Source organism: Microcaecilia unicolor, chromosome 14 (assembly GCF_901765095.1).
Source record: "Microcaecilia unicolor chromosome 14, aMicUni1.1, whole genome shotgun sequence".
NCBI classification, from domain to species: domain Eukaryota; kingdom Metazoa; phylum Chordata; class Amphibia; order Gymnophiona; family Siphonopidae; genus Microcaecilia; species Microcaecilia unicolor.
Genome location: NC_044044.1, coordinates 30,312,622 through 30,326,208, shown reverse-complemented (window position 1 = coordinate 30,326,208; position 13,587 = coordinate 30,312,622). Strand labels below are relative to the sequence as shown.

Genomic DNA, 13,587 nt, shown 5'->3' with positions numbered 1-13,587 from the left:
TAAATCACGTTTTTCTCTCAGTAGCATTGTTGCGTTGTACCATGCTGCCCTTCTCTCTACAGCTCCCCCATTTTGGCCTCATGCACCCTATCTTTACCTCAGGCCGTGTCCCTCAGAACCTCCCCCCCCCCCCCCCCCCCACTCACAGAATATCATCTCGACTATTTCAAAGAAGCTTCAACATCTTTGCTAGGTATTATCTGAGCTGAGGAGGGAACATTGTGTCTGTTAGTGCTTGTAAATACTTCATATGGTACCTGCTCTGGTGGTCTCTGTGAAGATTCTTGCTGGTAATCTTGCTGCTGGTTTAGTAACTCTGCTGCAGCCATGTTCTGCTCAGGCCCCACATTCCAGCGATTTCGACGCAGACGAGGGGGCTTCTGAGGAGGCGAGCCTCCAGGAGTACCCTCAACAGCTGCAGGAGAGTGCTCGTGGACTGTGGTGGACACAGTGTTTCTGCAAGGCTGAGGGCTGTGGGACTGAAAGTGAGATCAAGGGAGGGAGCTTCAGGTCATCACAGTGGATGCTTTTCTCTGCTTTCACTTAATGCTTAAGCCTTTCCCTGCTCATTGCATCTATTCTATTGCTACAGCAGGAAGAGCCATGCTTGAACAGACCATGAATGCTGAAAAGCAGATGCTAGGTTGTGGGCTCAGCCCTTTACCTTTAACCAAAGTTCTTCTAATACTTTAAGCTAACTTTCTTTGGCATAAGAAGCATGTTGTTCTAAAAATGTCCTGCCGTTGAAGTGACTATGCAGCTGTTAAAACAAGGGTGAGCACAGAGAACAGCTGGTCTGTGTCCAGGGTGGAGGTGAGCAAAGATTTGTCAGAAGTAGGAGGAAGACCAGAAGGTGGGACTGTGGAAGGGAGGTGAGGAGGGATAAATATTGGGGAAAATGGTGGAGCTGTGTGAGATGAAAGGAAATGAATCTGTGGAAAAAAAAAACAGATGAGAGGGAGGAGACCTAACAGGAGAGAGATGGAACTCTGCGGGATAGAAGACTGCAGGGATCTGGGCGAGGAACTGTGTGGAAGGAACGTGAGGTCAATACCTTTTTGCTGCTGTTGGAAGATGATCGGGATCTTGAACGTGACCTCGATGAAGAGCGGGACCTCCTACGTGTTCTGGGGCTGGAGGATGATGTGGATCTTGAGCGGGACCGGGATGCTGAATCAGAGTCCGATCTAGACCGGGAGCGGGACTCCATCCTGGAACTGGAACGAGACCTGCAACTAGAGCGGGAAGAAGCTGAGGAACGTGATGAAGAGGAGGAAGTCCTTCGCTGGCGTGGGGAAGAAGGGGAACGAGAGGCTATTCTTTGCCTCTGTCCTTGAAAAGGCATCTGGGCTGGGTTCTCTGTGTTCCTATCTTGTCCACATTCATTGCTATGAAGTTCTAGTACTTGCACGGTTCCAGCCTGGAGCTGGCTCACCTCAGAGACTCCTGGAAGCCCTGCTGAATGCAGGTCTTCCATTCTGCTCTGATCATTTGACAGATTACAATTATCTGCCACTGCAGAGCTCAGAGGTTCTAGTCTCAGTGTCTCTGACTCTGGTTCTTGTATTAGAGGGCTTGAGGATCCTCTTTCCTGTATCTCAGATTGCAAATCTTCCACTGCAGAGCCTGATTCTGGATCTTGGACTGCAGGTCTTGGAGATTCCAGTTTTTGTGGCTCAGACTCTACTGGATCTTGTATTGCAGGATTTTGATTCTGTTTTTCAGATTCTGAATCTTCAACTGGAGGGTCAGGAGATTCCTCTCTCTGTCTCTCAAGCTCTGGACCTTTTTCTGCAGGAACTGGGGACTCCTGTATCGTAGTTTCAGACTCTACCACTGTAGGAACTAGGGACTCCTGTCTTGGTCTTTCAAACTCTACCACTGTAGGAACAGGGGACTCCCGTCTCGGAATTTCAGTCTCTACCACTGTAGGAACAGGAGACTCCCGTCTCAGATTTTCAGTCTCTACCACTGTAGGAACAGGAGACTCCCGTCTCGGAGTTTCAGTCTCTACCACTGTAGGAACTAGGGACTCCTGTCTTGGTCTTTCAAACTCTACCACTGTAGGAACCGGAGTCTCCTGTCTCGGAGTTTCATACTGTACCACTGTAGGAACAGGGGACTCTCGTCTCGGAGTTTCAGTCTCTACCACTGTAGGAACAGGAGACTCCCGTCTCGGATTTTCAGTCTCTACCACTGTAGGAACAGGAGAGTCCCGTCTCGGAGTTTCAGTCTCTACCACTGGAGGAACAGGAGACTCCCGTCTCGGAGTTTCAGTCTCTACCACTGGAGGAACAGGAGACTCCTGTCTCGGAGTTTCAGTCTCTACCACTGTAGGAACCGGGGACTCCTGTCTCAGAGTTTCAGAATCTACTACTGCAGGAACTGGGGACTCTGATCTTGGTGCTTCAGATTCTGTCACTCCAGAGCCTGAGGATTCCTGTCTCAGTATTTCAGACTCTGTCACTACAGGGCCCAGAGATTCCTGCTTTTGTCTCTTGGACCCTGAATCCTGCACTTCAGGGTCTGATGATTCTTCTTGTCTTTCAGACTGTGGATCTTGCCCTGCAGAGCCTGGAGATTCCTGTTTCTCCATCTCATGAACCAAAGTGCCCAGAGATTCCATATCATGCCTATTAGACTTTAGATTTTGACCTGTAGGGTCCAGTGATTCATCTCTGTTCGTGTCAGACGCTGGTTCTTTCTTTGTAGGGACAGAGGATTCCTGTCTCTGTTTCTTGTGCTGTGGCTCTTGCTCTCCAGGGCCCAATAACCGAGTTCGTCCCTGCACCTTGCAGTTAGGAGAGAGGGTTCTCTTGATTGTCTCAGTGACTTCACAGACAGAGGCAGGTTTGTACATCTGGGCTGGTGATGGAGGCTTCCTCCCTGCCTTAGCTGATACAGGATAAGCCACTACAGGAGCCCAGTGGCCTGTTTTTTCCAGTATGTGAAAATATGAACCCTGTAAGGGAGGCAGTTCTGCTTTCTCTTTCATAGACGATGATTTGCCTCTTGGAGGTGTCTTTTCCTTGGTGCTTTCAAACGAGGGAGCACATTGATCCCGCAATGCTTCCTTAGTCATTAAAGCGGGCACTCTCTCCTCAGAATCCTCCCCTTCCAGCAGCTTGGGAGGTGATGGAGACCTGCCAGCCACTAGCGGGGATGGATGAGATTCAGTCACTGGCCTTTTCTTCCGCACATCCTTAGGCTTCTTCACCACTGCTGGAGCCCTGACAGTTTTCCACTCTTCATCCTCCTCCTCCTCCTCCTCCTCTTCCTCCTTTTCTTCTGCTAGCTTGACATCCCACTTCAGTTTAGCTCTCCGTGGTCTGAGAGGTGGCTCTCGCTCATCCTCAGTTAAGGCCTTCTTTGCTGTAGCCTAGAAAAATACAAGTAGGAGAATTATAACAGTGCATGAGATCTTCAGACAGTTCTATGCATAAGGACGTAAGAACAGCCATGCTGGGAATGGTCCATCTAGCCCAGTATCCTGCTTCCAACAGTGGCCAATCCAGGTCACAGGTACCTGACAGAATTCCAAGATTCCATGCTGTTAATCCCACGGATAAGTAGTGGCTTTCCTCATGTCTATCTTAATAGCAGATTATGGACTTTTCCTCCAGGAACTTGTCCAAACATTTTTTACAAACCAGGTATGCTAACTGCTGTTACCACATCCTCTGGCAATGAGTTTCAGAACTTAACTATTCGTTTAGTGAAAAAATATTTTCTCCTATTTGTTTTAAAAGTATTTCCATTTAACTTCATTGAGAGTCCCCTGGTCTGTACTTTTTGAAAAAGTAAAAAAAAATCGATTCACTTCTTCTAGTTCTATACCACTTAGGATTTTGTAGACCTCAATCACAGTTTATTTATTTGTTACATTTGTACCCCGCGCTTTCCCACTCATGGCAGGCTCAATGTGGCTCATCCATCTCTTTTCCAAGCTGAAGAGCCCTAACCTCTTTAGCCTTTCCTCATACGGGAGGAGTCCCAGCCCCTTTATTATTTCGGTCGCTCTTCTTTGAACCTTTTCTAATTCTGCTATATCTTTATTGAGATACAGCTTGCTCATATATGCTAATACAGTTAACAATATTCAAGCAATTTAGACAGATAAAAAAAGGTTTTATGTGTATTAAGTGGCTGCTCAAATTTGGTATCCCTCAGTGAAAACATGACGGCAGATAAAGGCCAAATGGCCCATCCAGTCTGCCCATCCTCTGTAACTCCTAACTCTTCCTTTTCCTAAGTGATCCCACATGTTTATCTCATGCCTTTTTAAAAAGACAGAGAAAAAGCAAAACACAAAGGGAAAGTAGGGAGGGAGCAAAGAGAGACAGCCAGAAAAGATCCAGATAGCTTCAGACTGGGAAAGAAACCATTTTAGGCACATTTCACTAGTGCGAGGTGCCTGTGGCCGAACGTAGCACACGGATTTGGCTGGAATATGACATAAGTATGTAAGTACAGAAGTATTGCCACACTGGGACAGACCAAAGGTCCATCAAGCCCAGCATCCTGTTTGCAACAGTGGCCAATGCAGGTCACAAATACCCAGCAAGATCCCCAAAAAGTTCAATATATTTTATGCTGCTTATCCCATGGTACACGTGCACTACACGCTGTCACAGATTTCGACGGTCTAAAATTACAACTGTCTGACAGTTTTTTCAGGGTGCTGAACTGGATGTGTCTAAATAGCTGCAGAAATACAAGGAATCAAACTGGTTGGCCCTTCACCTATCTCATGCTCCTGGCGCCCCCAGACATCTGCTCCCATCCTGTCAGCCTGAGAAGAGAAAATGATGGTCAGAATTGCCCTTGCATTCCCCAGTGCCCTATCCTTCCTGGAGGGTTTCTACTGCTGCCAATAAGCAGGGGCGTAGCCAGACCTAGACTTTTTTTTAGGGGGGGGGGGGGGCTGAGTCATTAAAACCAAGCATGCGCGCGAGAGAGGGGGAAGCAGGGCAGACAGTGCGAAAGCTTCTGCTGGCGAGACTTGCGGACCCCCGCCAGCCAAACCAGCAGACTTTGGGGGCCCGAACCCAAATTGGGCCATCCCTCCACTGGTACAGAGAGGTAAGCTACAGCCATTTTTTCCCCTACATTTATGTCACCTTTTCAGAAGGGACCAATCCCAAGAATTAGCCCACCAGGTTCTAGGCAGAAATTGGTGTCTTAGTTCTGAGCAGGCATTTGTCCTTTCCTTGAAAGTGAAGTGAATAAAAGCGTAACCAGCAACTGTATGGTTGATTCATTCATTCAGTCCCTCTTCAGTGATCCCTTCTTTTGTCGATGAAGCATATGAATTAATAAGAAGTGGTAGTAAATAAGCCCCCCCCCCCCCATTTACAAGCAGCAATATAAACAGGGCTTTGGAGGAGGTACCTTCTGCTGGGCTGAGTTCAGGGGCCTCCAGGATAGGCTGTGAAGTAGGGGGGGGAGGGAGGGTGAAGGGGATTTCTCTGGATCAGGTATGATGGGAGAGAGGTGGCAGAGTGTATTGTGCCAACCGTTTAAAAGGAGGGTAGAGCTGGGCAGCTGGTGGAGCTTATCCCGTCAGTCACCAAAGAAGAGATGGGAGTGTGGCACCTAGTGGAGCCCATCCTACATTCTTGCTAGCTTTTGAAACGCAAGGGTTTAGTTGGCTCTGCAAATATTTTCAGAGTTTTTGTGGTCTGGCACCAATTACCTGATGCATCCCAACATTAGAACAGAAATCTGGCCACACGTTGTAAAAGTAAGAATATGAAACTAAGCCATGCTGAGTCAGATCAAGGACCATCAACCCAGCAACCTTCTTTTGTCTCGGGGTTAGAGGTCATCTTGTTTCTAAGGAAAAATACTGGTACAGCTACAGACCTGGGACTCACCTGCCAGACCCTTGGGGGCTGGTGCTCTTGCTTTCGAGGCGACTCATCCTCAGAATCTTCCTTCTCCGATGAGGCAGCATGCACGTTCTCTGAGGCAATGAGATGGAAAGGCAGGTTAACTATTGCCAAACATCTCTGGACTATGCAATGTTAATTATTTCCCAGAGATTTCAACCAGCAGAAGAATCTCAACCAATTGGACCATTAACTTACCAGAGTAAAAAAGCAGAAAAGAAAGCTAACAGTATGCTTGGGGATTTAAGAGGTATCACCAGCAAAATACAGGAGGTACCATTAGAAGTGAGACCCCCACCTTAAACACTGCATTCAGTTCTGAAGGCCATTTCCACATTAAGGACATTGGGAAGGTGGAAGCAGTTCAGAAGATTACCAAACAGCACGGACAGGCTTCAGGAAAGACAGGAATGTAGGGATATGACATTCAAATGTCTAATAGGAAGGAGGCACTTTCCATAAAATGACAAATTGTTTTTCTCTGTTTGTATCTCTCTTTTGGTCTTTTATTTTTGTTTTCATGCTTTCTTGCTCTTTTTTGTCTAATTTGAGGGAAGGGGTCTGATTTTTTTTTTGTCTGTCCCCCTTCAGCTCAGAACAATTTTTAGGTGCCTGGGAATTTTCCAGTCCTAGGGGTAAAGGACAATTGGAAAAATTGTGGGAGCAGGAGAAACAGTGGAGTTGGACTGCAATGGAAACTGCCTTGAGCTACTACTGGAAAAGGCATGAGCGGTCCTGTATACTCTTTCACCTGGAACAGAGGGCCACAAAGAGACTATAATAAAGTAACACAGAGCAATGGCACATCTACATCAAGCTCTCAAGAAGACAAGGCAAGGTCAACCAACAAGCAACAGCACTGTGGCTTTAAGGGCATTCTTAGATATCGTAGGAGAAGGTGCAAGTTTCTAGGTATGGGCTAGACTATCCAGAAAGGAGGAAAAGATTGATCATCTGATGGTGATTCAGCTTGTTTAGCGCCTCTAGGAGATATTTTTAGCACAGTGAGTGGCACGGTAAGAAAATGGGAGAGTGATGAAGTTGCTTTTGCTTCACTGTTCTAGCTATCAGGCAGACTTGAGGGAGTCCAGGGGTTGTTATCTGATAACGTCTCCACCAACACAAGAATCTAGACCACAAAGAGAAGAAATCTACATCAACATGTCTCCAGACTACGTAGAGAAAGATGTAGACTTGCCACAATGGTCTACTGAGCCTAGCATCCTACCTCTGAGAGTGGCCGGTCTGCATTACTTGGAAGTCTTTTATTTATTTTCCTATATACTGCCTGCCAGCCTGAAAGCTATCGAAGCAGGTGTACATCCAGGTACAGAAGGCTTTTTTCTTTTGCTGGAGGGCTCACAATTTGAGGTTTGTACCAGGGGCAATGGAGGAGGGTTAAGTGATTTGCCCAAACTCATAAGGATTTGAATCGCAGCTCTAACCGTTAGCCCTCTCCTTTATTCCAATCTAAGATCCTATCAGATACCAAATAAGAAAGCTCATGCCATGTGGCTCTCTTCCAGAAGTGGCGACATCTATGGCTTTCTGGTGAATGGACCTGCCCTCCAGAAACAGAGTCAAACCTTTCCTAAACTCGGCTAAATTACTAGCCTTGACTGCATTCTCTGGCAGCAAATTCCAGTTTAATTATGTGTTAACTCAAAATTATTCTTTCGAGTAGCTGTTTTAAATCTCCTACCTGAAGACTGTGTGGAGTGTTCCCTAGACCTACTACTATTGAAAAGAGAGACAGTAAATAAGCCGTGTTCCCTATCAATTTGTCTCACACCAGCAGGACAGTCACGGAGGGGTTCTGCTGCAGTAACTCCTGGGACTGTCTGTACTCTCACTGCCCCCCCCCCCCCCCCCCCCCCCCCCCCCAGCAAGGGCAGGACAGCCCCTGTCCCCTACCTCCATTTATTCAGTTTGGTAAGTTATCTTTCAATCTAAAAATACCTACAATAGATTATAGGTAAGAAATAAATGTAATACATGAGTGAATATTAGCGTGGATGATGCAGGCCAAAAGAGCAGCCCACCTTCTGTCTCTGCTGCCTCTCTGGCCTCCCTCTCTAGTCGCTGACGCAGCAGTTCCTGCTGCTTTTCCAGGTATTGCTTGATGAAGCTGTTTTGACTCATCTCCTCGCCAATCTGTAGAAAAGGAAGAAAAGACAACATGACGATGAGGCCAACATCACCAAGCTTCACCCATAACGCCCCCTGAGAAGGCACAAGGGTCATAGATGATTGCTATTCCATCTAATTGGACTGGGGATAGAAAAGCACATCACAGGACAAGAGTGGAAAGGTTCAGGACAGCTGTTGATAAAACCAAGACACAAAATAGAGTAGCTTGGAAGAGATAAGGCAGAGCCTGGAGCAGAAAACCAGAAATACGTCCCAACAGCAAGCTTGCCCTTATAAGAATCAGATCACAGGGTAGATTCCAAGCCCACCCGCTCTCTCAGAGGATCAAAGCCTCAGGTTCCATGCCCGCCCTCTCTACAGGGGGATCAGATCCTTGGGTTCCATGCCCACACCCCCTCTGGGAGGATCACGTTCTAGGGTTCCACATTCCTTTTCCAGGAGATTCAGATTCTTGGATTGTACATCCATACTCCTTCCCTGGGATGCTAAGTTCCACACCCACCCCCTCCCTGGGAGGATTAGATCCTTAAGATTGCATCCCGTCAGTACCTGAAAATGCTATAGCATCTTCTTCCGTCTTGCTCGCCTTTTTCACATTATCCCCTGCACTATTCTCTGTGCTAGCTCCCTGTTAAATATCAGACAGTTTTCAAACCAAATGTTATTAGCAAACATTGCATTCATGCTTCTACCCCTGTTTCTCTCTCCTCCTCACTCTCACGTTTCTGCTTGTTTTCAAGCTTTTTCCATTCTTGCACTTTCTTGCCTGTCATCCCAAAGGCTTCCGCCCTGATGTTATTCAGGTGGAAATCAGTTATTTTCGCTGGCACTGGCAAGCAAATAAATACACTGACCACATGCCCAGTTGTATTCTACCTGTGAGAGTCACATTCTGATCCTTAATGGTTCCTATGAAGTTCAGGCTGTTCTAATTCCCTGCTCCACCCCTTTCACTATATCATTAGACTGGGTAGCCCAGCCCTTGTGTCCTAGTGAACAGGATGTGCTTCCTGGCACAGCATCAAGAGAATAAAGAAGTGATTTTAAACAAAAGTGAGAGCAGCCTGGTTGTGCAAAAGACTGGAGTAGCGGACACAGAGAACAGATGGGAGTAGAGGTCGCATTTTCTTACCCTGAAGGAGTAGCACAGGGCAGGGTAAAGCTGCTCCCCCCCCCACTTCAAAGCTGCAGATGATCTAGGAGATGACTCTTCCACTTTCTTACCTGGGAGTTGGGCTGCAACCCAGAGTGAGGCGTTGAATGCTTCTGCAAATTCTCCAGCATCAGGGCCTGAAATAAGAATTGTCCAAGATAAGAGCATTCCAATAACGTAGTAGTATATTTGGGGTCAAGAAAGGACGCAGACCTAGCAGTGGCGTTCTCAGAAATGCACTGGAATGCCAAGGAGAACTGCTATCGCTGAAGGGCAGGGAGGAAAGGTGTCGTGCCACAAATGCCTAGCAGTAGGTCAGGTCTCCCCATCGCACAAAGACACCTGGCAGGATCTTCATCCTCTCAACACTCACACATGCTTGGAAGTCACCTTATCCTCCATCACACGTAGCACAAACGTCAAAGATGACCATGTGCTTCTGTCACACAAAGCAGATGTCAAGTAGTGGCAATTTATCACATCGTACAACTATCGGGTAGTAATCATATCTGTGTCAAACACTCCAGATTACCAATTTTGACCATTAAGGCAATGATCATGGGCCTCTATCATAAGCCACCCAAAAATGGGGGATAGAACCTTTAATCATATACGTTGGTGAAACAATTCTTGAATGTACCCATCGCATGTAGTACATGGCCAATGCCAACCATCTACGTCCATCGCATTCCACAAGCACTCAACAATGAAATTATATCCCGTCACAGAGCACAAATGCCTTCGGTGACTGTACGCTTGCATCACATGCCAAAAATGCCTGATGCTGACCAGAAGAAGAGAAGCCTAGTGGTTGGAGCAAAGCCAGGTTCAAATGATGCTGCTGCTCCTTGTGATCTTGCACAAGTCATTTAGCCTTCCAGGTGCAAACTTAGATTGTAAGCCCTGAGGACACGAAAATTATCTTCTGTACCTGAGTGTAACTCACCATAAGCTACTTGTGAGAAGGCATGAGCGAAATCCAAATAAATTAATTTAAAAAATATATCTCATCACATACGACAGATCTCTACCTCCGCGATATAGGGATTGAAGGGACACCACTTGCGTGGTTCATATTGTTTCTAACTGATCCTTCATTTTCGGTTCACACCTCTACATCTCCTAATGTTTCTCTACACTGTGGAGATCCACAAGGCTCTATTTTGTCCCTTAGCTATGCTGTTGTAGGATTTTAACCTTCATGTTTACATTTATGCTGATGATATTCTTATTATATTCCCCACATCAAGATTAGCCCCTAGATTTAACTCCATTGCAATCAGCAATTTTTTTCAGTTCTCGAATGGCTTTCCTTACACAAGCTTGTTCTTAATCCTGCAAAAAAACTAATACTTGCTGGATTTCTGGGGCCCATTCTACACCTTCTACAGTTCCTGTTCTATTTGGTCTTCCAGTTCTGGCTGTTGACTCTTAAGTATATCTTGTGTTATCATAGACATTAGTCTTCCTTTTAATAAGCAGATTTCACATGTCACCAAGACAGGATTTTTTTGGTTACGTCTTCTTAGTTCTACTTTTCTTCGAATTCTGATTCTTGCATAGGTCATATCATGGCTAGACTATTGCAATACAATCTATAATGGCTTTCCACAGTTCCAAATACGTCGATTACAGACTTTGCACAACACTGCTGCTAGATTGCTCTGCAAAATAAAGAAATTTGCCTTCAGCCTTTGACCTCCAATGTCATTATTGTATTTTAAAACCCTTTTGAAAACCCACTTGTTCCACTTAGCTTTCAATGACCCTTCGTGTTGAGCGATTTTGCTGTTGTTTCCTTGAAACTGTGTAAGTGCAGCTTGTTTATAAACAAAGTGGTAAATATTATATTGTTTTCTACAATGTGACTGAAATTCTTGATGAGTGTGCCTTTCCTGTCATAAAATAGACTTCTTTTCTTTGCTGTTTTAAAAATATATTTTTTTAATATTGTCACTGGAAACCGCTTTGACCTTCTTAGGAAAGGCGGTATATGAAGTACCAATTAAACATTAAAAAATATTACCAGTTACCTATACGCTCCTGTCACATATCAAAAATACTGTATAGTGATACGACCCCACATACCTCCACAGATCCTCTCTGGTGAGCATATGCCCCCACTGCAGGTCACAAGTGTTTGATTGCATACTTCCATCACATACTAATGAACTCTTCTGGTGACCATGTACCTCTATCATAAACACAGACATTCAATGTGCCTCTGTCACACACTACAACCACTGATGAACGTATGTCCATCATACGACATAGATTCCACTGCCTGCAGCATGTGATGGGGGAATATGGTCTGTGCAGAAATCCACCCACTAACTCTACATAAGCAGCATTTGCGCAGTAAGGTTCTAGAATACTAGCATTAATGCATGTGAATGTTAACTGCTAGGTGCATGCTCAGCAGTGTTCTATAATATAAACGCACAACCTGCTTATTTTCGAACAAGAAGGCCAGCCATCTTCCGACACAAATCGGGAGATGGCCGGCCATCTCCTAAACCCGGCCAAATCGGTATAATCGAAAGCCGATTTTGGCCGGCTTCAACTGCTTTCCGTCGCAGAGCCGGTGAAAGTTCAAGGGGGCATGTCGGCAGTGTACCGAAGGCAGGACGGGGGCGTGGTTAAGAGATGGCCGGCTTCGGCCAATAATGGAAAAAAGAAAGCCGGCCCTGACGAGCATTTGGCTGACTTTACTTAGCCCCTTTTTGTTCATGACCAAGCCTCAAAAAGGTGCCCCAACTGACCAGATGACCACCGGAGGGAATGGGGGATGACTTCCCCTTACTCCCCCAGTGGTCACCAACCCCCCTCCCACCCAAAAAAAAAAATTAAAAAACATTTTTTTTGCCAGCCTCAAATGTCATAATCCAGCTCCAACACAGCAGTATGCAAGTCCCTGGAGCAGTTTTTAGTGGGTGCAGTACAGTACACTTCAGGCAGGCGGACCCAGGCCCCCCCCCCCCCCCCAACTGTTACACTTGTGGTGGTAAATGGGAGCCCTCCAAACTCCCCCCAAAACCCACATGTAGGTGCCCCCCTTCATCCCTAAGGGCTACGGTAGTGGTGTACAGTTGTGGGCAGTGGGGTTTTTTTTTTTTTTGGGGGGGGGGGTTGGAGGGCTCAGCACACAAGGTAAGGGAGCTATGCACCTGGGAGCAATTTGTGAAGTCCACTGCAGTGCCCCCTAGGGTGCCCGGTTGGTGTCCTGGCATGTGAGGGGGACAAATGCTGGCTTCTCCCATGACCAAGTGCCTTGGATTTGGCCGGGTTTGAGATGGCCGCCATGAGTTTCCATTATCGGGGAAAACCAATGGCGGCCATCTCTAACGCCGGCGATCTCCAAGGCCGGCCCTGACGTATTATCGAAACGAAAGATGGCCAGCCATCTTTTTCGATAATACGGTTGGAGACGCCACTTTATGGGGCCGTCCCCGGAGATGGCCAGCCCCGTTCGATTATGGCCCTCCAAGTCACACAGCAGGTGAATGCAAGGGGGCGTGAACAGGGGAAATGTATGGATGCAGCAGGAGAAGCCAAACATATATACACATAGGGACAGATTCTATATATGGTGCCTAAAAACATCATTGCACAAATCAGTGCTGACTAAGCGTATTCTATAAATGGCACCTAGATTTACGCAAGGTATATAGAATACGCTTAGTTGATATCTCAGCGCCTAAAACTACGCGCATTCATTTACATTAACAAAAATGCGGCATAAATTCCAGTACGTAGATTTAGGCGCAGAGAGCCATATTCTATAAATACGTGCGTAAATTTCAGAGCACCCATAAAAATGCCCATTTCCCCACCCCCGTTTTGCCTGCGCTTGTTAGAAGTTCGGCGCACATTGTTACAGAATACGCTTAGCAAAAAGTGCACATTTCTAATTAGTGCCAACTAGTGCTCATTATTGCTTAAGTGCTGTTATCAGCGCTCGTTAGCATTGTTATAGAATCCGCTTGGATTTTGGCGCGGATCTCTAGGCGTGCTATATAGAATCTGGTGGATTGCGCTAGACATGCCCATTTGCTCCTGCTATTTTGACATGGCGAAACTGGGCGTATCAAAATGTTACAGTGTAAACGACGACTTACACTAGTATTCTATAATGGAATTTGGGTGTCCAGATTCCGTTATAGAATTCACACTCATCCTGCTGCGTTTTGGCACACTTTATAGTGGACCACCTAGAGATTACATGCATAGCCACACGCCTGATCACCCAGTTGTAACCATGACCCTATCACATGTGACCATGTGCCTCTACTACAGTTACTACAAAATACATGCACACCACATGTAAACAAAACCTCCCTGTACTGTTAATAACTACAAACTGTTATCAGAGAAACCAACATTTCAAAATAA

General features: G+C 46.1%; 1 protein-coding gene across 3 annotated transcripts in view; it reads right to left on the bottom strand.

The window, feature by feature from the left end:
* ACIN1 (apoptotic chromatin condensation inducer 1) overlaps window positions 1–13,587 on the bottom strand; it is a 53,596-nt gene that overhangs the window by 38,155 nt on the left and 1,854 nt on the right. For all 3 annotated transcript variants that reach the window (XM_030187750.1, XM_030187751.1, XM_030187752.1), the window contains exons 2-6: window positions 9,267–9,332; window positions 7,934–8,045; window positions 5,877–5,965; window positions 1,055–3,379; window positions 258–479 (exon numbers count right to left, since the gene is read on the bottom strand). In XM_030187750.1, coding sequence (XP_030043610.1) covers window positions 258–479; window positions 1,055–3,379; window positions 5,877–5,965; window positions 7,934–8,045; window positions 9,267–9,332 — 2,814 coding nt within the window. The remainder of the gene's footprint in view (window positions 1–257; window positions 480–1,054; window positions 3,380–5,876; window positions 5,966–7,933; window positions 8,046–9,266; window positions 9,333–13,587) is intronic.